Source organism: Cupressus sempervirens, chromosome 4 (genome assembly GCF_028749045.1).
Source record: "Cupressus sempervirens isolate cs-2001-9-10 chromosome 4, ASM2874904v1, whole genome shotgun sequence".
Classification (NCBI taxonomy): domain Eukaryota; kingdom Viridiplantae; phylum Streptophyta; class Pinopsida; order Cupressales; family Cupressaceae; genus Cupressus; species Cupressus sempervirens.
The window spans coordinates 417,587,686-417,609,290 of NC_143121.1; the positions used below are offsets into that span (position 1 = coordinate 417,587,686).

General features: G+C 40.9%; 1 protein-coding gene across 4 annotated transcripts in view; it reads right to left on the minus strand.

Annotated features, from left to right (window-relative positions):
* LOC149561820 (uncharacterized) overlaps positions 1 to 21,605 on the minus strand; it is a 90,691-nt gene that overhangs the window by 16,603 nt on the left and 52,483 nt on the right. For all 4 annotated transcript variants that reach the window (XM_089825359.1, XM_089825362.1, XM_089825358.1 and 1 more), the window contains 2 exons: positions 13,548 to 13,596; positions 13,304 to 13,351 (listed from right to left, as the gene is read on the minus strand). In XM_089825359.1, coding sequence (XP_089681485.1) covers positions 13,304 to 13,351; positions 13,548 to 13,596 — 97 coding nt within the window. The remainder of the gene's footprint in view (positions 1 to 13,303; positions 13,352 to 13,547; positions 13,597 to 21,605) is intronic.

Sequence of the window (21,605 nt, forward strand, 5' to 3'; positions counted from 1 at the left end):
CACATTGGGACACTAATGGTCCAAGATAGATTCATTTAATCCTTTCAAGGATATAAATTCATTCAAATGTCATTTCATGCATTAAACCATTATATGACCCAGTACATCATAATTGATATGATTTGCACCATTTAGGATCCCTTTGATCTCCTTAGACCTCTGATTGCCATTAGGTATCTTCCATTCCTTCATAGTCTTCATGGTTTTCTTGTTGTTCCTATGTGCCCCTACACCATACTCCCCACCACCAATGAAACTCTTATCCCAAGAGTTGTGTGGCTTCAAGGATCTCTGCAGTGTAGGGGTGAAGTAATCCCCCAAAGTAATCTTCTTTCTCACACCTTGCCAACCTGCATTCGCACACAATGTAAGTCTCAAACAACTCCTCTCACAGTACGGTAGTGGCCATGCTTGCTATAGACCCATGCCATGCATTATACTATAGTTACCATATTTTGAGAATTATGTCTTTGGTCATAATGTTGCACCCAAAACCTACCCATATATTCTTGTAATGGCTTCCCAAACTACTACCTCCTGACCAAACACCAATCACAACCACCACAATAGGAAGGTATTGATTAGAGGTAGGTCTACACCTTCACCATTTTCCAAGGTCTTTTCTCACACGCCTATGCCAGTAGAGAGAAACATGGACAATGCATTAAGATGCTCAAAATGGGAAAGGACTTCTACAAATAATTCTTTGAGTGGTTTCCCAATCCGCAAGATTGAGGAAGCCCTCATGTCATGAGTAATAGAGGAATTATGATTGGCCAATAAGAAGGCTTGAAATGCATATATTTGCCCTGAACTATAGTCCTTGATAATGTTTTTGTTTTTATTGAATAAATGCAACAAATATTTAAAAAAGGTAATAAGTAGCAGCCAAGCCGCAAACAGTAACAACACCAAGATTACCATATTACATCTAGCAAGTACTGCTAGGTTTAGTTACAATTACAAATCCTTGCTAATGTTAGGTTCATAAACTAGAACATTATGCTCAATGATATAAAGTTTGAAACTTAATGAATTAGTAAACAATAGAAAGTCAAAACTTCACTGTTTAGGTCCAAACATTAAATAAGCATATAGAGACTTTTTCTTTTTTACTTAAATCGTCAAATCAAAACCATCACCCATTATTAAAGAGAACTTGTAAAACCAAATTTTCATGACAACTAAATTACATCTCCATTTTCAATAAATTTGGGTCCAACTGAGTCTTTTTTTACCCTTCCGATTTGGTATCCTAGCAAAGATTTTATCACCCACACTACTGAAATTTGGTTACTATACCCAAACTTAAAAGTAGTCGTCAATAATAGTAGTTGACTACCGCTTCATTCTTATATTTAACCTTTTACTGTAGTCATCTTACGGTAATAATCAAGCTAAATAAATTTAAGGAAAAAATTTCAAAACAGGCTATGAGAACTCATGGGCAATATGATTTTTCGGGAGTTATGTCATTTGAATCCATGGTAATGTCTCCGAGTAAAATAAGTTGTATATATTTCTAAATCAATACTGAAATTTGTCTTCAAAGAGAATAGTTAGACTTTTATCTCATGAAATCTCACAGGAAGGCAGAAGAGCCAATTTTTATACCACTGTAATATCCTTCAAGATATTTTCTTCTAGGTTTTACCAGAGAAATTTAAACAACAAATTGCATGCAAATTTTTTCAATCTAATAGATTAGACTAAAAATCATATAAAAAATAGACTAAAATAGACTAAAATAGAAATTCATAATGATAATTACTATAACTTCATTTCTCAGAAAGATATGAAAATACTTCTGCAACTAGTGTCTTTACATAAAACCCTCTTCAATTTGTCCAACCAAGAACTCCATTAAAAATTCCCCTCCAATAGGGTTTCTATCCAATCCACCAAGAAATCTTGAAAGTTTATGTCCTCAAGTTTCAAAACTGAAAGCCACAACATCCTAGAATTCTCCAAAAGGAAAACCAAACACAAACCAAGAATGCCCCAAATGAGCTTCTTTATGTTCTTTAATAGTGCATCTGTGTCACCCTTCATTTTCCAACTGCTTGTTTGTTGAGATTCCTCTTCTTTATCTCCTTATTCCTCTTTCAAAATAAAATGACTTTATTAATTTTCATCGAGCTCCACTTAAGTCATTTTAATACGTTTTTTTTTTTTTTGAATTGTCATTTAAATTCCAATGTCCCTAAAGACGGGACAGTACAACTAATGATGCTAGTGCAACATATCTTCTAGTCCGACGTAATGTGGGAGACGAGACCTCACAACCTCATGCTTTACCATGGAAATTTTTCAGCAATTTAGTTAGGTCTGTTTACTGCATAGGTTAATTAAGAAATGCACATAGATAATGAACACGAACAGCAGTACTCTTTCATTTGCATATGCCAACAGATTGCATCCAAAGCATAAGATCCAATCAGATGATTTGCAATGATCCCAAACGGGGTATAAATACTTTTCGCTGAACCTTCCGGAATGGGTCTGTTGGCTACAAAACAATCCTAATCTACCCATCAGCTACCAAATACAAAATTTTCGACGACATAACCCAGTCGGCTGCAGAATACGAAATCTACCAACGACGTCATCCCCCCCAAAAAAGAAAAGTCGTCTACTGACGACTAACAAAATAGGAGACAACCCACATACAACAAAACAAAAATACTAGAGAGAAGGTGGTGCCCTTGAAGAATGTTGTTGCCGACGCAACTCATAGACCTGCTTCATCCGAATGCTCAAATCCCTTTGTATCCGTGAATTAACCTCGACCACCTCCTTCAGGAGAAACGCCGCATCCATAGCCTACGTTCTGGCTAACTGCAACTCCTATTACGTTGCATCCTTATCCCGCACAACCACTTCCTTATCCCTCAACAAAGCTGCCCTCTCAGCTGCCCATGATGCTTGCTGACTGGCCAAATCCACCGCGAACTTCTCTCTAGCCTCCCTCTCAACTGCCAGAGATCTGTCGGTTGCAATCTTGTCCGCTACCCTATCCGCCTCCGCACGTCTGTGAGCATAACAAACCTCCTTATAGTCCCACAATCTCATGCGCCAGCTTCTCCAGCGGAGTGTTGCGCGGCCCCAACTCTGGCTCACTGGCCCAATCTGCCAACATCTCCGGTGTCTCAACTGTTGGCCAACCTCTCTCCTTAAAACATGAATAAAACCGCTACAGACAGATCCCCCTAATATAAGCTCAAACCAAATGCCACTTCCTCCGCCGATTCATAGCCTGTAATGCCACATCGTGTCGCTTGTTTAGCGCAACCTTCATAGCCCTAAGGTAGTCCCTGCACCTGTCCTCATCCGACCCATAATCCTCCTTTGCAAAACACTACATCATCCACTCGGCATCACTATTCTCTTCCTCTCCTGCGGGGACCATGCCCACATCCGGTGTGGCCTCCTCTACTTTCGGTGCAACCTCGGCCTGAGGCACCCCCACCTACTGAGCCTCTGGTACTATAGCTGATACTCCTAGGTGCCCAAGGGACTGGATGGGCAGACCAACCTCGGCAAGGATGAGTCAAAACTGTTGTCTCAAGAAAGCATTGGCTCTATCCATCACCTCTGATTGCTCTGACTGTGTGGGTTCCATGCTCTCCTCCTGCTGTGCTAGCTGGGCTGACTAGACTGTCTATACTGGCTTGGTCGTTGCTAACAAGGAAGATGAAATGGTGACGATTGCATCATAGTCAATCACATCCAAGCAAACCTAGGGCTTAGGCTCTGGTGCTGGCAACTCTACCCTCTACGAGACTAGCTCCACTGGTGCAACTAGAACAATATCTACTACGACCACGGAGAAAGTAGCACCTGGAGTGGTCGCTAGTGTAACAATAGTTGTCGTCGATGGGACAGCCTCTGCTACTGCATGGGGGACATCTGCTACCGCCAGTGGGGTCATCACGACCGATGCATAACGCTGACCAAAAGGAGGAATGTGTGACATGGGATGGACAAGTGCGTCGAAATTGACAACTGCAACCAGGTGAAAAATGTGGGCTCACTGTCTGCTGGTTCACTGCCAACATCCGCGGAAGTACTCTCTTCCTCGTACTCTGCCCCACTGCGCTCCAAAGTCTCCTCCCATCCATTGTCAGTATCCCCGTGAGCTGCCTACAATCCCCTAAATACTTTCTTTTAACCTGTTGTTGTCCCACCTCTGTTCAGATGTCTAAAATAAAATATCGAAGGCTCTCCCTATGCCAACTTCCCTGAGGTGGTGCCTCAAAATCATCCATGGGTATCGGATTAACAGCTACTTCCAGAAATAGGCCAATCGCATGATGTGGCATAAAGAATGTGCAGTGTTGGAGTGTCATGAACTCCTCCATCATGTCAACTAGAACTGTAGCCCAACCATACATCGTGTCGTTCATGATGCCATTCATGAATACTATATGCGGCAATGCTATATCTGAAGCCCGAGTTGCCCCTGTCAGCTTGCTCTTGATAACGTCCATAATACAACTCCAGTGGCCTTCCCGAATGAGACCCTGTCGAAGTCCTCTACATTTTGACCCCTTGATAACTGACTCCATCTCGTCGGGTGTAAGATCGCGGCCCACTAATCGAATCCAGTGTTCCTTCCGTTCTTGAGAGAGCTTGTGATTCTTGATTTCAACCTTCTTACCTCCAAGACCAAGAATGCCAAAAACCCTCGTAAAATCCCTAGGCTTAAAAGAAATTGTCATTCGATGCTTTTTATACAAAAATGTTGTTGTGTCGAATATATGCTTCTATCATGGTCCTCAAAACTGACTCGAATAATCGAGTAGAAAAAACTGGAAGCTGGATGGCCCAATGCACCTGCACTCGTACCAAAATCTACTTAACCAGGTCTGCGTCCAGAGTTTCCTGCCACCATTTCCGGCATTCACTGCCATTAAGACCCTCAAACTCGATAATGAGATGAGTGAGTTCCTCCCTGACTTTCTATTTCTTGCTGCTGGAAGCGGATGACCTTGCAACTCGGATTTCAGACGCCAAAACCCTTGCATTCTTCTCCATACTAGCCTTCAGCTTGTTCTTCCACTTCCATTTCCCTGCAGATTCCATGCAATAACGACCTCTTATGTGTTTTTATAATTTATGGTTCCTTCTATTACCTTTGTTTTCCACGGCAATACTCAAGAATTTATTTTCCTCCGACAGAGATTTACAAGCGGAGTGGTGAACATCCAACAATAGGAAGCCGGTTGCCCTTATCTTCTTGTTCCACGCAACCCAATTACATGCTGCCAACGAGTTGTATACAAAGGGCTAGGAATAATGTTAATGCAAGTTTCCAACAGAGAACCTCCAGTCAAGGCAACTATGCATGAAGGAGGTCTTGCTTGTATTTTGATTCCAATCGATTGATGAAGAAGAAAACTCAATTAGGAGTAACTGCAGGTATATGCTCGCGAAATAACAGGACGCCCCATGTGGATAAGGCAGTGAGCGGAAGGGCAAATACTCCATGTGAAGACAAACACTCCACTGGAACAGCAGTTTCTACGCAGGAAGGAACAAACATCGATGGGAAAAAAGGAAATGAAGCTCGCAAAAGATTTAAAAACTCTCCACCGAAACCAAAAAACACCCGCGAAAAATGGTAAACGTCGACCGCGGGACAAGTCATGGAAGTGTATTAGGTCCGCGAGAATTAGAATAGTCTGTGGGGGTAAAGGCATCCGTAGGGCTGAGGTAGCCCGCGGGAACTTAGACAAGGAGCACGCAGCAGGTAGAAACTAGCACTTGCGGAGAAACCGGAAAAGCACCTACTGAGAAATCAATGTTTGAACAAGAGTCCGCGGTTGAACAAGAATACTCTGCAAAAGATGAGGTTCACACGCAAAAAATGAAGGGATTTCCACGGAAATATAATGCTTGCAGGCTAGAGACACCCGCAAGGAAGGGGGTCCACGGGACACCCCACGGAAGATTGCCTGCGAGACAGCTTGCCTACGGAGCAACAATTCGCGAGGTGTGCCTGCGGACACACTTACACTTTCTTTTCTTTTTTCAATTTATTTTTATTTTTATTTTTTTAATATAAAATACAACACCTCAATTTTGCCTCGAGGCGTTGCCATTCTGTAACGACAATGACGAGGGAGTCATCAGGCCATTTTGCGATAGCGATGGCGACAAAGTCTTCCTGGCATGGTATATTTTCAATTTGGATCTGTTGACTGCCTAAGGTACCTCTTGCCTGTCCAAGGTCCACAACTTTATCGCTCCATTATCGCCAACCCTCCGGATCTAGTATGGTCCGACCCATCTAACCTTAAACTTTCTCAGTTTGATTTCATTTTGCCGGTCGTACTTCAGTACCAACTGCCCCGGCTGGAACCTGTTGAGTTTTAGATGCTTATCATGCCACGCCTTACATCTGTTCTGAGTCACCTCTATGGCCCATTGTGCCAACAATCGCTTCTCTAGCTTATTCAAATTATGCAGCTGCTCCCTTAAGCTTTCCATGTCACCTAGCTTATTTTCCAGTGCTATTCGCAGGCTCGGAATCATGAATTCTACTAGTACAACTGCCTCTTGTCCGAACATTAATTGGAATGGTGTGTGCCCTATCGTCACCTTGTACGCCATGCGATAAGCCCAAAGAGCGGAGGGTAGGTTGTCCTCCCAATCTTCTCCTTCAACTGCGCAAGATTTGTAAATAATTGATACTAGAGTTTTATTTGTAGCCTCAGCCTGTCCATTTGCTCTGGGGTATTACGGACTCAACAATGAATGACAAATCTTGAATTCAGTGGTGAGCAGTCGAATGACATGATTAACAAAATGTCCACCCATATCACTTGTTAGCTGTAATGGAATTCCATACCTAATAATGATCTGCTCATAAATAAACTTTGTTGTGCTGACGGCCGAGTTATCTACTAGTGTTCGTGCCTCTGCCCACTTGGTCAGGTACTCTGTTGCGACAATAATGTATCGACACCATCTAATCCTGCTCACCTTCAGGGGTCCAATGAAATCCAATCCCCACCTTTCAAAGAGTTCCTATGCGTAGGAGGGGTTGAGTGGCATGAAGTCTCTCTTCAGCAGCTTCCTAGCCCGTTGGCAAGTGTCACACCCGACGACCCATTCTCATGCGTCATTGTACACTGTCGGCCACCAGAGTCTTGCGAGCAATATCTTCCGCGCAATGGTGTCAGGTCCCATGTGCCCTCCCACTGGTCCCTCATGTGCTTCTTTTAATACCCGCGGTATCTCTTCCTCTGATACACACCGTCGGAGGATGTGATCGGACCCCATCTTGTAGAGCAATCCGTTGATGAATTGGAAGGTACGGCTCCTGATTATCAACTTGCACCTTTCATTTGGTAGCATGCCACTTGGAAACTATCCTGTCAACAGATATTTTGCGATGGTCCTGTACCATTCTGACAGTACTACAATCCGAAACAACTGTGCATCAAGAAATTCGTCATGTACCTTGTCCGCAGGTTCCCCTATTTTGATTCTCGACAGGAGGTCGACGATGACATGCTTCTTCCCCGACCGTACAATGATTTTGAAGGTAAACTCTTGCAACAGAAGCAACCATCTGCTAATTCTTCCTTGAATGACAGGTTTATTGACGAGGTGCAACAAAGCTTGATGGTCCACATAGAACACAAATGGTGTCACCAACAAGTAGTGTCAGAACTTCTGTACTGCATACACCATGCCCAATGCTTCCCATTTCGTGGTGTTGTAGTTCTGTTTTGCATTAGACAATAGCCGGCTAGCAAAGTATATCGAATGATCCAAGTCGTGGTTACCTGTCTGCGCCAGCATTACTCTGATCCCATAATTGGATGCGTCGACATGAACATGGAATTCCTTATCCCAATCCGAATATGCCAAGATGGGTGTCGTAGCCAATCGTACCTTCAACGCTTCAAATGCCTCATCATGTTTCTTCTCCCATCTGAATGATTCTCCCTTGCAGGTTAACCTATCCAGCGGATATGACACCTTGGCAAAAATTTTAATGAACCTTCTGTAATAACCTATGTGTCCCAAAAAAGATTTTACCTCCGTTACATTAGTGGACGGCTGCATTTCCAATATTACTCTGACCTTGTTCGGATCCGTCTTTAATCCCTCTTTACAGACTATGTCCAAGCAACCTTCCCTACGGAACCATAAGCCTACACTTTTTCGGATTCAAAGCTAGGCGCGCCCGTCGACATCTCTCCATACACTCGCCTAGTGCTACCAGGTGTTTGTCCTCAGTGCTGAATGCCGACCAATAATCGAGGAATGCTTTGAAGTTTCTCACGAACATTTTGTGAAAGACATGCAGTATGATACGCTGGAATGTAGTGGGCGCATTGCACAGACCAAACGGCATCCAGTTATATGTGTACACCCCATTCTCGACGACAAACGTTGTCTTCAACTTGTCCTCTGCTATAGAGATCTGATTGTATCCGGAGAACCCGTCCATAAAGGAGCAAATTTCATGTCCGGTGACCTCCAAGATGTATGTAAATGGAATCGAAAAGGGATCCTTGATCGTAACTACATTAAGACATCTGAAATCGACACAAATCTGGATCTGGGTGGTGTCCTTCAGTGAGATAACTATAGGGGACACCCATTCACTTGTCTGCACCTTGAAAATAATTTCGACTTCCAGCATCCGGTTGATTTCCTTCGTAACTCGTGTCGCATAGTTCTTATTCATTCGGTAGGGTCGCTTTCGTACCGGCATTGCTCCTTTGACCAGTGGGATGCGGTGCACACACAACTCCGAAGGTATTCCCTTCATATCCTTGTATGTCCATGCAAACACATCCTTATATTCCAGGAATATCTTGAATGTTGCTGCTTTCAATACTGGATCCCAGTTATCTCCCACCGATATGTTTCTTGGTTCAACTTTGTCTCCCAAATTCATAGTTTGTAGTGTGGCTTCATTATACTTGATTGTTTCCCCCTCACTAAATGTATGGGCAGGTGTGACATCCAACGGGGCATCCCCCTTCTTTATCTCGGTGAATTGTCTTAGAAATTCATCTTTCCTCGGACCTTCCTCAATTGTCAGTACATTGCAGCTTTGGAACAATTTGTAGTCCTTTATTTGCCAGTGGTAGAGACCGTTGACCGAATCCAAATCGTATTCTGTTGATCCACCTTCCAACCGCAGGACTTCCTCCTGATCTAGTTCCATACGTTGCCTCCCTTCATCTTCCTCTTCGAAATCTGATGACAAAGCTTCTTCTCCCACCATCTAACTGTGCAAATCAATGACAAACTTTCTCCCTTTGCTTTCCAGTGATAGTGTTTCTCTTCCAGTCATGTTTAACTCTAGCCTGAATAAGCCATCCACAGCCCAGAATGGCATCGTATCCTTTTCTCTTCAGTAGGATGACGACAAAGTCAAGCAGGAAAGGCTGTGTGCCAATTATTACTAGTTGCGCCATCAGAACGCCGAGAGGTTTTATGCCATGTTGGTTTTCTATCAGCAACTGAAATGTAGGTGGCCACAGTGTCGGTTGTCCCAACTTCCTCTAGGTATCCTCAGGTAACATATTCACGCCGAACCCGCTATTGACAATTGTGTCTATCAGCACACTTCCAAGAATCCCCATCTCGACAACTACTGGATGTCATCCGGATGCAAGTGCCAACAACATTGGGTCTTCTCCATCAACGGTAATTTCCTTCGCTCTTCTTGGTTCTCCTGTTGCTGGCGCAATATTTGTGATTGCCAATCTGAGCTGAGGCATTGTAAGAAGCAAATCATTTATCTTGACCCGTACCTCCGTTTGTAAAATCTGTCGTATGATGTTTTGTTCCACGGCGTTCCTTGCCGAGTTGCTAGTGGTGTCTTTCAGCTGTGAGGTCTCCGCATGCGATGCCTTCTCAATCTCTACCCGTGCTTCCCCAAATTTCCTCTTTTCTTCCGCTTGGTCCAGGTACTCTTTTGCTTGCCTCCACGTAATTGCCAGAACCTCTTCATCCGTCCCGACAATGATCAAGTTTACTCCGAATTTTGGGCACTTGACATCTTCATGATCATCGAGTCCGCACCATCTACATAATAATTTTGGTGTGGTTGTTATTGTGCACTCCCAGGCAAAGTGACCCCACAAATTACAGGCTCGGCATTGAACAATCGGTCGTCCGTTCACATCATACTAAATTCGACTCCTTCTGCCATTATTATTGTTATTGTTCGCATTGTTGTTGTTTTGCACGCGTCTATTATTCCTTCTGCCTTACATTTCGTGCACCATGATTCGCTTCACTTTGTTTCTTTCTACATGTTCTTGAATTCCTTCATCAACCGAATCATGTCCTTCTGGAGGGCTTGGACCTTTTTGCTGCTATTTTCCTCATCACTACTTTCTTCTTTTCGAGGATGCATCATCGTCTAACTCAGAGGAGCTACTCTTCTTTTTCGTCTTTTGCTCACTTTCCAAGTTGAGTGCCCGGTTGTACGCTTCAGTGTATGACGACGACAACACGATCTTCATTTTCTTTCACAATTTCGGGTGTAGGCCTTCAATGAACCACCTTTTCTGTAATCCATCAACTGGCTTATTCTCCATTTTGTTGATCAAGTCCTTCAATTTTCTGGCATAGACTCGGACTGTTTCATTTTTCCCTTGTCTTGTATTGTACATCTCTGCTACAATTTCATTGTCGCGGAGTAGTTGAAATTTCGCCGTAAACTCCTTAAGGTTATCCCAAGTGGTTAAGTTTTGGGGATCTGCATCGGCGAACCAGTCAATTGCAACACCCCATAGGGTTGCCAGAAACTGCCGGACCCATTCGTTTGTATCTGTTATGCCATTTGCCCTCCAAATCATCTCGCATGTCTTGCAATGTCAAATGGGGTCGGCCGTACCGTCGCCATCAAACTTTGGCAGCTTTTCTTTTGGTCCCGCAATCACTATTGGGTTTTGTGAATGGTTGTTGCTCAGTCCTGCCACACTAGCATTGTTCACTCCCACACCATGGCTTTGCACTCCCACAGCAGCGATCTGCAATCCCACACCAGCGGATTGTTCTCCCACACCAGTAGACTGTATTCCCACATTAGCGGACTGGTCTTTGACACCGGCGGACTGTTCTCCCACACTGGTGGCCTGCTCTCCCACACCGGTGATCTGATCTCCCACACTGGCAGTCTCAACAACTGCGAACTTTGGAGGAGGATTTTTTGAAGTTGTCCCTTCCGGAAGTGTATCCCAGACGAAAAGTTCACTTGACGCTCTTGCTCCCTCGGCACTCCGAGTCGTGCGAGTTGATTCTCTTCCGTCTGGATTCTCTTCCCTTGGCGAATACAAATTCAAAAACTCCTCCCTTGCTTCCTCCACCAATTCCACCCACTATCGAGTCTCCTCCAACAATTCTTTCGCGCTTCTATGTCCTTCAGTAATCTTCTGAAACCGCCTTCTGCATTCGGCTTGCTATGCCAGAATTAAATTTTCTTGCGCAGTACAGATTCAATCTTTTCCCTTGACCTTATTTCGATCCTTGTTAAGCTGACTTGGCATTAATCTTCATTCCTCCCACCTTCCAGGTTCATGGGGCAACTGAGCCAAATGTTTACCGCATAGGTTAATTAAGAAATGCACACAGATAATGAACACAAACAGCAGTACTCTTTCATTCGCATATGCCAACAGATTGCATCCAGAGCATAAGATCCGATAAGATGATTTGCAATGATCCCAGACGGGTTATAAATACTTTCCGCCGAACCTTCCAGAAGGGGTCCGTTGGCTACAAAACAATCCTAATCTACCTGTCGGCTACCAAATACAAAATTTCCGACAGCATAACCCAGTTAGCTACAAAATACAAAATCTACCGATGACAAGGTCCCAACCCTAGTTCTTGCACTTATTCCATATACATCTTTTCATTGCTATTTTTCAAATATAACATGTATTTGTGCCACCCCACTGCCATTCCCAAAGTTAGCCCTTAGTATTCCAACTCGTCCAATGTCAAGAAACTCTGTGAAATTATGCTAAAATGTCAAGATTTTTTTCTATGATAAAATGTGTCTCACCTTAAATTATTTGGTGAGAGCAAGGTTTATTTTAACAATTTGGATTTTATGTTGGGATGATTCATCTATTTTTGTAATTTGCTTTCCTTGACACCCTAATAGAACTTAAAAATAGCCAATTAAATAGTCTGCAACATGGATTTTGATGTGAATTTTGTTGATTATTCGATGAGTTTAATGTGTTATTTACTTTATACATTGATTTAATAGTCTAAGTTCTTTGAAAATTCATCTATGTTGGGGTAATTCTAAAATTTATTGATATCGGATAATATCAATAATAGCTTATATAAATTGCATCTGTATGAAGCTAAAACCAAGAAAGAGTTATAGGATTATGATCAGTACATACATTGAAGTACAGTATATTTTAGGAAGATTATTTGGGTGCTTAAGCAATTGTAAGAATTAGATCTTTTCAATACAAAGATGCGATATGGTAAATTGCATGCCTATGATGTTTGGTGTTGGTTAGCGAGAGACAAGTCCAAGAAGCTACAAAAGAAGGATCTTTGAAGCAATGAATATCAAAAGAAAAGGAAACAAATGACTTTTCTGTCAAAAGTGAACTGTAACAATGCAAATTACAAACGATGAAAACCGAAAACTGAATGCAAGCTAGGGTGTTTAGAAGTAGAGTAATAACTTTATGCAACAAAAAACTTCTGGTTGAAATTTTGTAGAATTTTTGCATCAACATTTTGGATCACACTTGGTGACTTTTCTACCCATGTTCCTAATGATAGATTACTAGGTATAACCCAAAACCTTGATGCAAATAATACCACAATTTCAACTAGAAGCATTTGTTACCTTACATTGACTGGAAATATCATATCACTAATAGAATAATAAAATTTTATGTTGAGAAGCCTTGTAGGCAACTAAGCATTAGGGTTTATTTTTGCAGTGTCTAAAGTTGATACTTGCACGGGGCATCACAAAGTTGACAGGCTGCCCACTGCCCTCTTCCAACCCCACCTTAGAGAGAAGCCCCAGTGATATCCCCAAATTCCTAATTTTTTTAAACAGCAAGGAGACTTCTATGCCTGCCCCCAATACTGCCATTAAACCCTGGGATACAAGCCCACAGAACACTGATATCTATGCAAATTTTGTTATTCAAAATTTGTCCACAACTAAACAGAATAACACAGAAAGTTCCACTTTTCCAAACAAATTTCAGCAAGACACTAAAGTAAAATGAGCTCATAACTGTGGAAAGTCAAACAAATGGCTAAGTGCTGCACTTACTGAAGCAGTGCCTGCAAGAATTCCAGGAACTTCGTATGATACTGTAAGCTGCAACAACAAATTTGCTTCAGCTCCAAATAAAATATAATATAGAACCTTGAACAGAGGTATGCATGTTAAAAGAATAATACGTAATAGGTATCAACCTGGCTGACAGATTATCTTATTATATAAATTCATGACACTATTAAAAATTGTTTGTATAGTAGTTAACCATTTGGGTTATCCATATGATGCAACTCACTTCTATTCCACATGAAGATGATCCTCTAGGATAAAAGCGAACAGCTCCTCTGCATTCAAGAAAAAATCTCCATCACATGCCCTTTCTAGTTTTTAAGAAATTCATGCGCTCTACTGTAGGCCTCCACACAAATGCATGACTAATAAAATCAACAATTTATTTAATAATTAATTTTAAAATAATGGCACTGAAGGTGCCATGTCACTATTAACTATCCCACCCTGAATATAACACAAAATAATGATTCAAATTACAAGTAAATATAACATACAGTGCTAGTATAGTAACAGAACATTATTACAAATCAAAAGAGTCATGGGTCAATTTAAAATTTTAAATATTAAAAGCTCAGTGCTAGAAGTTAATGCACTTATAAAATTTACCGAGTTGCCATTTTCATAGACGTTTCAAATGTTTATTATGTAACTGGCTTAGAAACATATAAAGTTACCATCTTTCATGCTAATAAAGTTCTTTTGATTTCTTGCCTCCATTTTTATTGTAACAGTGTTCTAGGATAGCTGTGCAAGAGTTCAAAAGTTGACGCATTTGGAGTCTTTCTAGGCTCATCTTTAGAGGAAAATATTAGAGAGTTTTTTGGTTCAAGATAAATCAACAAGGGGTTTCCCTTTAAGAAAAATGATGAAACTTTGGATTGGATACCTATTCCTAACAACATTTTTAAAAGTTATTTTTTAAACCAAAATTTCTACCTCTATTTCATGTATGACTAAAACTCCAAGTGCACATTTTTTCAAATTTGAAGCAGAGACCTAATAGGAAAGATAAGTATTCATTATAAACTGGAAAAGTCAGTGCAAGATTTTGTTGGAAAAATAAAAACTGAAAAGAAGAAAAGTCAAAAAATCTATTAGAGGGAACAAATATCAATCAGTTATAATGAAGCAATATGAACATTTTTGTTTTATTTAATCAGAGTGAAATAACCAAGAGAAAAAGTGAGCGAGATCAATTCCCTACAACTCTATGGCCGAGTTGATGCACAACTCCAACTACTATCCCCTCCCCCCCCGGGCAATATTACACTAAAGTTTCAAAGAATCACAAATGCTACACTAAGATGTTCAATCTAATTTGAAACATTACATACAACAAATCGGGAGAAAGAGTAATGCTCCTGACTCAATACATTGACTATGATTGCTGAGATATGTGGAATTTGTTCCGGAAAACATTTCTTTCTATAGTCCCTCTGTATTAATTAAAGTCTGATAGGCAACTGATAACAGTACACGATGCTAAAGAGGGAAACATGGAAAATACTGTTTAAAGAACAAACTTTCAATAGCAAAGACATATCAGAATCCCCTAAGGCCTTCAACTTCTCAACCCAACAAAATGTTAAATGAGTAAGTCCAGCTAATACAATCCAGTCTCAAAAATCATAGCATCAAATGGATAACAAAGATTGAGCAGGAGAACCTGGAGCATAACTGTATGCCAAAATAACTCACAGGCTCAATTGGTATCATTGTCAACTCCCTGGGAAGCGTACAGATGATTACTGTCACCTGAATTCCACCTACTCTAGGATTTCAGCATTGAGATATCTTCCTGCGGATAGGGACTGTGATGTTATTTCCAACATGAGTGCCTCCCAACCCTCCTGATGAATGAGAATGCTAGCCAACTTCAATCTGCTGTCCCGACCCCCTTCCTCACGTTGCTATACCCCTTACGGTGATCACAAAAAAATCCTCTGTTACACTTTGACAGTTCCACTGCGTGATGTTTGCTCCTCCTTTCTCTTGGTGCGCCTCATATATACTCCAGGATTTGGCAAAACGCAGGTAGCAGACTCATTAACCTCCGCCCAATCTCCAAAATCACCCACAATGGGTGTCCAAGTCCAACAATAACACTTTTGTTCTTGGCCTTCGAATGACTCTATCTTGGTTATGATTTCCTCACTACGCTCGTTTCAGATTAATGCCATACACCCGTTAGATTTCACGTCTCTAACTGGGGCTACCTCCAACCTTCAACTCACCGGGATTGTCATCCCATGTTGCCTTAGATACCAGTTCCAATTTTTCTTCAGAATCCTCTCTGTTCGAATAACCCCTCCCCCAGACTCCCATGCATATCTCCACTCTCAGACCCCAGCTACTGTTACACACGAGCATGCCAGCATGGACTTCAGTGAGAGACATAAAGGAGAATATTCAAGATGTTGTCACACAGAAAGTAAGGTTCGTGACTGCAACTTCAGAATTGTTACCAACCCAAACACCCGACAGTGTGGCGACCACCAATACAGTCACCGTTAGCAAAATGAAAAGAGAGCTAAGTCAGCATCAATTCCAACTCAGAGCTTGCATGACATGGTCCACATATCATCCCATCACGTTGCACTATAACGCTATTGGGATGCCGAATAGGTTTGTGCATGACTCAGTTGATCGAAGCGAGTGGGGAGGCATGACAGTCTTTCCCTCTTGAAATTGCTTGCCATCAAGAAATTGTAGTCTCGGATGCTGAAGATTCTTCTCATTGTCCCACGATGCATCTTCGATGGGCAACCCTCTCCATTTAATCAGATACTCTATGATATTCCAGTTCCTTAACCACTTCTCTCTCATTTCCAATACCTCAGCTGGCATTAATTCCAACTTCCCTTCCTCGTGAAGAGGGTGTAATTCCGGTGCACCAGTAATGTGTTGTCCAAGGGCCTTCTTGAGACATGAGACATGAAAAATATTGTGAATCCGACTACCTTCACGCAATGCCAACTCATAGGCTACCTCCCTAAACCTCCTCAATATCTTATAAAGTTCGTAAAACTTGGGTCTGAGTTTCTGGCTGCCACTCTTCTTTAAAGAGCTTTATCTTAAATGCTGAAGGTGGAGGAAGACCATGTCCCCAACCTCAAAAGTTCTCTCCATTTTGTGGCGATCCGCGTAAATCTTTTGTTGATTTTTTTGGGCACGCTGCAGATTTTCTCTGGCTATAAGAGTGTCCTGTTGCTCTTGTAACCATTCCTTTGGAAATGGAGTCTGACTATCAGCCAAAGCCAAATCCATGAAAGTCAAGGGCTCATGACCAGATAAAGCCATAAATGGAGGCATACCAATAGGCATATGATGGGTCGAATTATAGCAATATTCACTCAAGTGTAACCACTGAACACATGCATCCTGCTGGCCTGAAACATAGTTACAGAGATATCTTTATATCCACTTATGAAGGATCTTCGTCAACCCATCCATTTGGGGATGGTAGTTGGTGTTGGGGGTTAATTGTGTGCCTGCAAGTCTAAATAGCTCCTGCTGAAAAGCGCCAACAAACTTGTTGTCTTAGTCATTAACAATGGTCTTAGGCAGACCGTATAGCCTAAAAACCTCTCGAAAGAACAATGCGGCTGCCTCAAAGGTTGTTGAATCCATCGCTACTGCTAAGAAGTGTATGTACTTCATTAATCTGTCCACTACCAAAAACATGTCCTTGCCTTGCACCCATGGAAGTGCGGTCATAAAATCCATGGATATACTTTCCCATTTATGCCCAAGGATTGGAGTCCTAACGTATTATAGAATATCACCCTTGAGACCCTTCGACAAGAATTGTTCCCTAATCTATCAGTATGTCTTAAAGTAACCAGGGTAACCTATTGTCAGACTCTCATGAACGACATGCATGATCTCCTTTAAGTATGGATTTATAAACCAAGTAAATTCTGTTTCTATAATATATAATGTCATCTACAACTCTATATCGATCATCCTGAATCAGTTCCTCCATAATCTTGCATGCAAAAGTATACTTCGAGTATTCAACTAAGAGTAGTGATTTCCAATCAACTGAAATTTCCGACATAGCACAACAAGTGGTGTTGGTTAATCTCCTGGAGAGCGTGCCTGCTACCAAATTATTCTTTCCATTGATGTACTCAATGTAGAAATTGTAAGCCTATATCTTGTTGATCCACTTTTGTTACCTTCCGTTCAACTCCTTCTGTGCCAAGAAAAATCATAAGCTATTACCATAAGTCTTACTACAAAATGCCCATCTCCTAAATATTGTTTGAATTTAGCTAGAGCGTGCATGATAACTAGCATCTCCTTATCATAGGTGGAATACAACATCTCATGATTTTTCAATTTCCTACTCTCATATTCAAAGGATGTCTATCCTACATAAGAATTGCTCCAATCTCAACACCTAAAACGTCACACTCCAAGATGAAGGGTCTAGTAAAATCTGGTAATACTATTACAGGACGTGTACTCATCACTCTCTTGACCTTGTCAAATATTACCTCTGTATCTGTGGACCATTTAAAAGCCCCACCACAATCTAAGAGAACCCTTTCACAAACCTCTTCTAGTAGGAACACAATCCAAGGAATCCTCTCAAATCTAAAACATTCTTCGGTGGTGACCAATCCAATATAGTATTTATCTTCTTGTGATGAACCTTGACCCCATTAGCACCAATAACATGTCCAAGGTACAAGATCTCTGTCAAACCAAACTCACATTTTGAATCTTTAGCAAACAAAGAGTGTTGCTCCATGATACTTAAAACCTCATCCAAATGTTGTAGATGTTCCTCCTATATCCTGCTGTAAATCAAGATATCGTCAAAGAATACCAATACAAACTTGCGGAACTTGTTATTAAATATGCGGTTCATGCATGACTGAAATGCAGCAAGTGCGTTGGTGAGTCCAAAAGGCATCATCTAGAATTCATTATGCCTATAATGCCATTTGAATATTGTCGTATGTGCATCTTCCTCATAGACTCTAATCTAGTGGTACCCTGAACAAAGATCAATCTTTAAAAAAATAGACAATCCCATGTAATTCGTCCAATTAATCATCAATAAGGGCTATAGGATACCTATTCTTAATAGTCCTCTTAATCAGAGCCGTGTAGTCAATGCACATACGTAGTCCCATTCTTCTTTTTGACCAATACAACCTATTGGCTCCCAAAACCATAGATTGGAAATCCAAGAGCTTTGTCAATTCTCTAATAGAATTACTCAATTAGTTTTGGCCAACAAACAGGAATAATCTCCTAATTTAATTCCCCTTTGCTTTAGGCTTTGCTAAACCTAGGCGGGTAAACCTTCCTTAAACCCTTATGACTTGGTTTATAGCTTTTCTATAGAGAATTTAAACTTTGTGAGTTCTTATGCTGGCAAATTCCTTAAACTCAATCAAAATAAAAGTTATATGAATGTTTTGGGATAATTAATTATAAAATGAATATTTTAGAATGAAGGCAATAGTGTTTATGAGTTATGGATATGGCAGAATATTGAACTTCAAGACCTTATCCATTAACCTACTTTTACAAAATAAACTACAAACCACACCCTTATCTAACTTTGGGAAAATAGAGTCAAAAAAATTCCAGAACCTTATATACAACCTTGAGAGACATTGCTATACCATCCACTACTTTATAGACTGAAGCTTTGATTCGCAACACAAACCCTAGTCCAATTGAATTTAATTTCTTTGGGAAAACCATTTAGACAAAATTCACATCGACAACATTTTCTATGCAAATCCTAATAATCAAAGAGTTGTATTGAAATTAACTTCTTCACCATTAGTAGTAATTGACTTAAAATCAATAATCATAGGGGATAAAGCTGAGCAAAGTATTTGAACTTAATTTTCAAGATGAATAAAGAAAACAGGGCTCTTGCATTAAATTTAAAAAATGAATTCAAATAATTTGTGCTTCATTCACAATATTTCAATATACCCAAACTTTAAAATATATTTATTCAATCTTCTAATTTTCTCTTCTATCTACTATGGTTCTATTTTTTTTCTTGCTTCTTTTTTTTCTTTTCAAATGATATATTCTTTTGCATGAGACAATGTGACTTTTCAAAATCAGAAGGTTATGTCTCTTTAATAATAATACAGCTTCTCTAAATTATAACCACACCAAATTACTAAGATGTGTCAATTGCTATAAACATTGATGCTTATTTAATGGTTGTCCTCAATATTATTAACTTAATTATTTTTCCTCTTAATTGTATTTTAATAATGTTTGTAATGTGATGCACAATATATATTTTTTTATTTTATCCTTACATCTTCTGAATTTGACGGCTCCTCTCTATGAAGAACTATATCTATATATCATCGGTCCCTTCTTGTTCAGGAAATTTTGTTTGTATATGTTCCTAGGTCTTTTCATATGTGTTGACCAATACTAATTTGCTATGGTAGTCAATTTTTGTTTTCTTCAAAGAAAAAGTTGTCTTACCAAGCATTATCGGTGCATGTGGTGCCAGACATGCACATTTATAATCCTTGTTTATGCAAATGGTAAAGGACACGCGCATTGTCTTTGTTGTTGCTAATAATCTCAATCCCGATTGTTGAATAATTTTTCTATTTGCCCACAATGCTTCTATGTTGATGTCTGACGATACTATGCGATCGATGATAACAGTGCCGCTAATACATGTACTCCTTTTCATTTTGTCAGACCTTCAAAAAATCTTGTCATTGGCTTATTAATTAAACTCACGAACTTGCTTTGTGCACTAGTAGTAAGTCCTTGTTCAAATATCGTCTATGCATGTTCGTTGAGGTCTACATGCATATAGAGATAAGATAAGATAAGATAAGATAATGATATTAATGTCCAACAAAAGACCAAAAAGAGGTCTATGGGATTGAAAGATTACAATAAAGCAGGGCTGAAGCCAGCAGGAGCAAACAAAGGTGTTCGAAGAAAAGCAACAACAACAAACAAATACAAGCAACAAAAAGCACTAGGAGTCTTTCTTGGGTGAGAAGAAATCAGTCATAGAATGATACACATGTCGATGCGTAGAGGTACTACACTGTCTCCGACCTATCCCAGAAGAGTGTCGCTGGTGCCTATAAGCAGAACGGGATTTGACGCATCTAGAAAGATCACTAGGCCGAATAGAGCTAGAGGGCCTTTTCACACCACGCAAAGGTGTAAAAAAGGCAATAATGAGCTGAGTAGATGAGTGCCGGTGTGGAAGTAGAGTCTGAATCATGTTATCCCGGAGCATAGTGGCCTCACGCAGATACAGTGCAAGGCATCTCTGATCATAATAGCTGAAGAAATCATAGAGAGAGAAGCACTCTCTGAACAAACAAAAGAACCTCCCTCTGATCTCATAATAAATAGGGCATCGAAAAAGAAAGTGAGCCTCATCCTCCACCTCCCCTAAAGAACAGAACAAACAAGTCCGCTCCTCCCTGTCAATATGATGATCCAACTGAGCCCGAAGACAGTGGGAACCAACTCTGAAAGAACCTAAAGAGATCCGCAGGGCATGAGACGAGCGCCGTGAAAGATAGCTAGGTCGGGCAATAATCCCATTTGAGATCTCCAAAAAGTGTGTCGCATAAAATGACATCCGTGGGCGTAATCCACCAGGAGGGTTAACCCAGGTAGCAGTAATGTAACATCTATAAATATCAAGACGAACATGCGCATTCAACTCCTGCCGAGAAGGGAGAAGATGAGCAGGGGCATCCAAAGAAAACTGAAAAAGGGGGGAGACGATCAATATCAATCCCAATCGAACTCAGCAAAGAAGAGACTTGTGCATACCAACACCGCGCACTAGCACCAGACTCAACAGCCGCCATGGAAACCGAAGAGCAATAAGCTAAATAGGAGTAACGATCACGGTCTCCAACCATATCAACAAACCCACGAAGGCGATGAAGAAACCAAACTAAGTCAAAAATGGTCGCAAGTTTGAAAGGATGAGCCCCGAACTCAGCAAGAATGATACCATGAGGAGTAGATCTATGACATTTGATAATGCGCCGCAAGAACAAAGTTTGGACCCGCTCAATCGAGGCCCAATCAGAGCTAAGGAGAGAAGGACCCCAAATCACAGAACCATAAAGAACAGTCGGTCGAACAAGAGAATCTAGGAGAGATAGCTTAGACGAGGTATCCTGAAAATGATGTCTGAAGCACTGTTTCTCAAGAAAAGCAAGAGAACCCATGCCCTTATTCACTCTGGGCTGAATAGCAGGTCTCGTGCTAAAACGCGGTCCGGAAAACA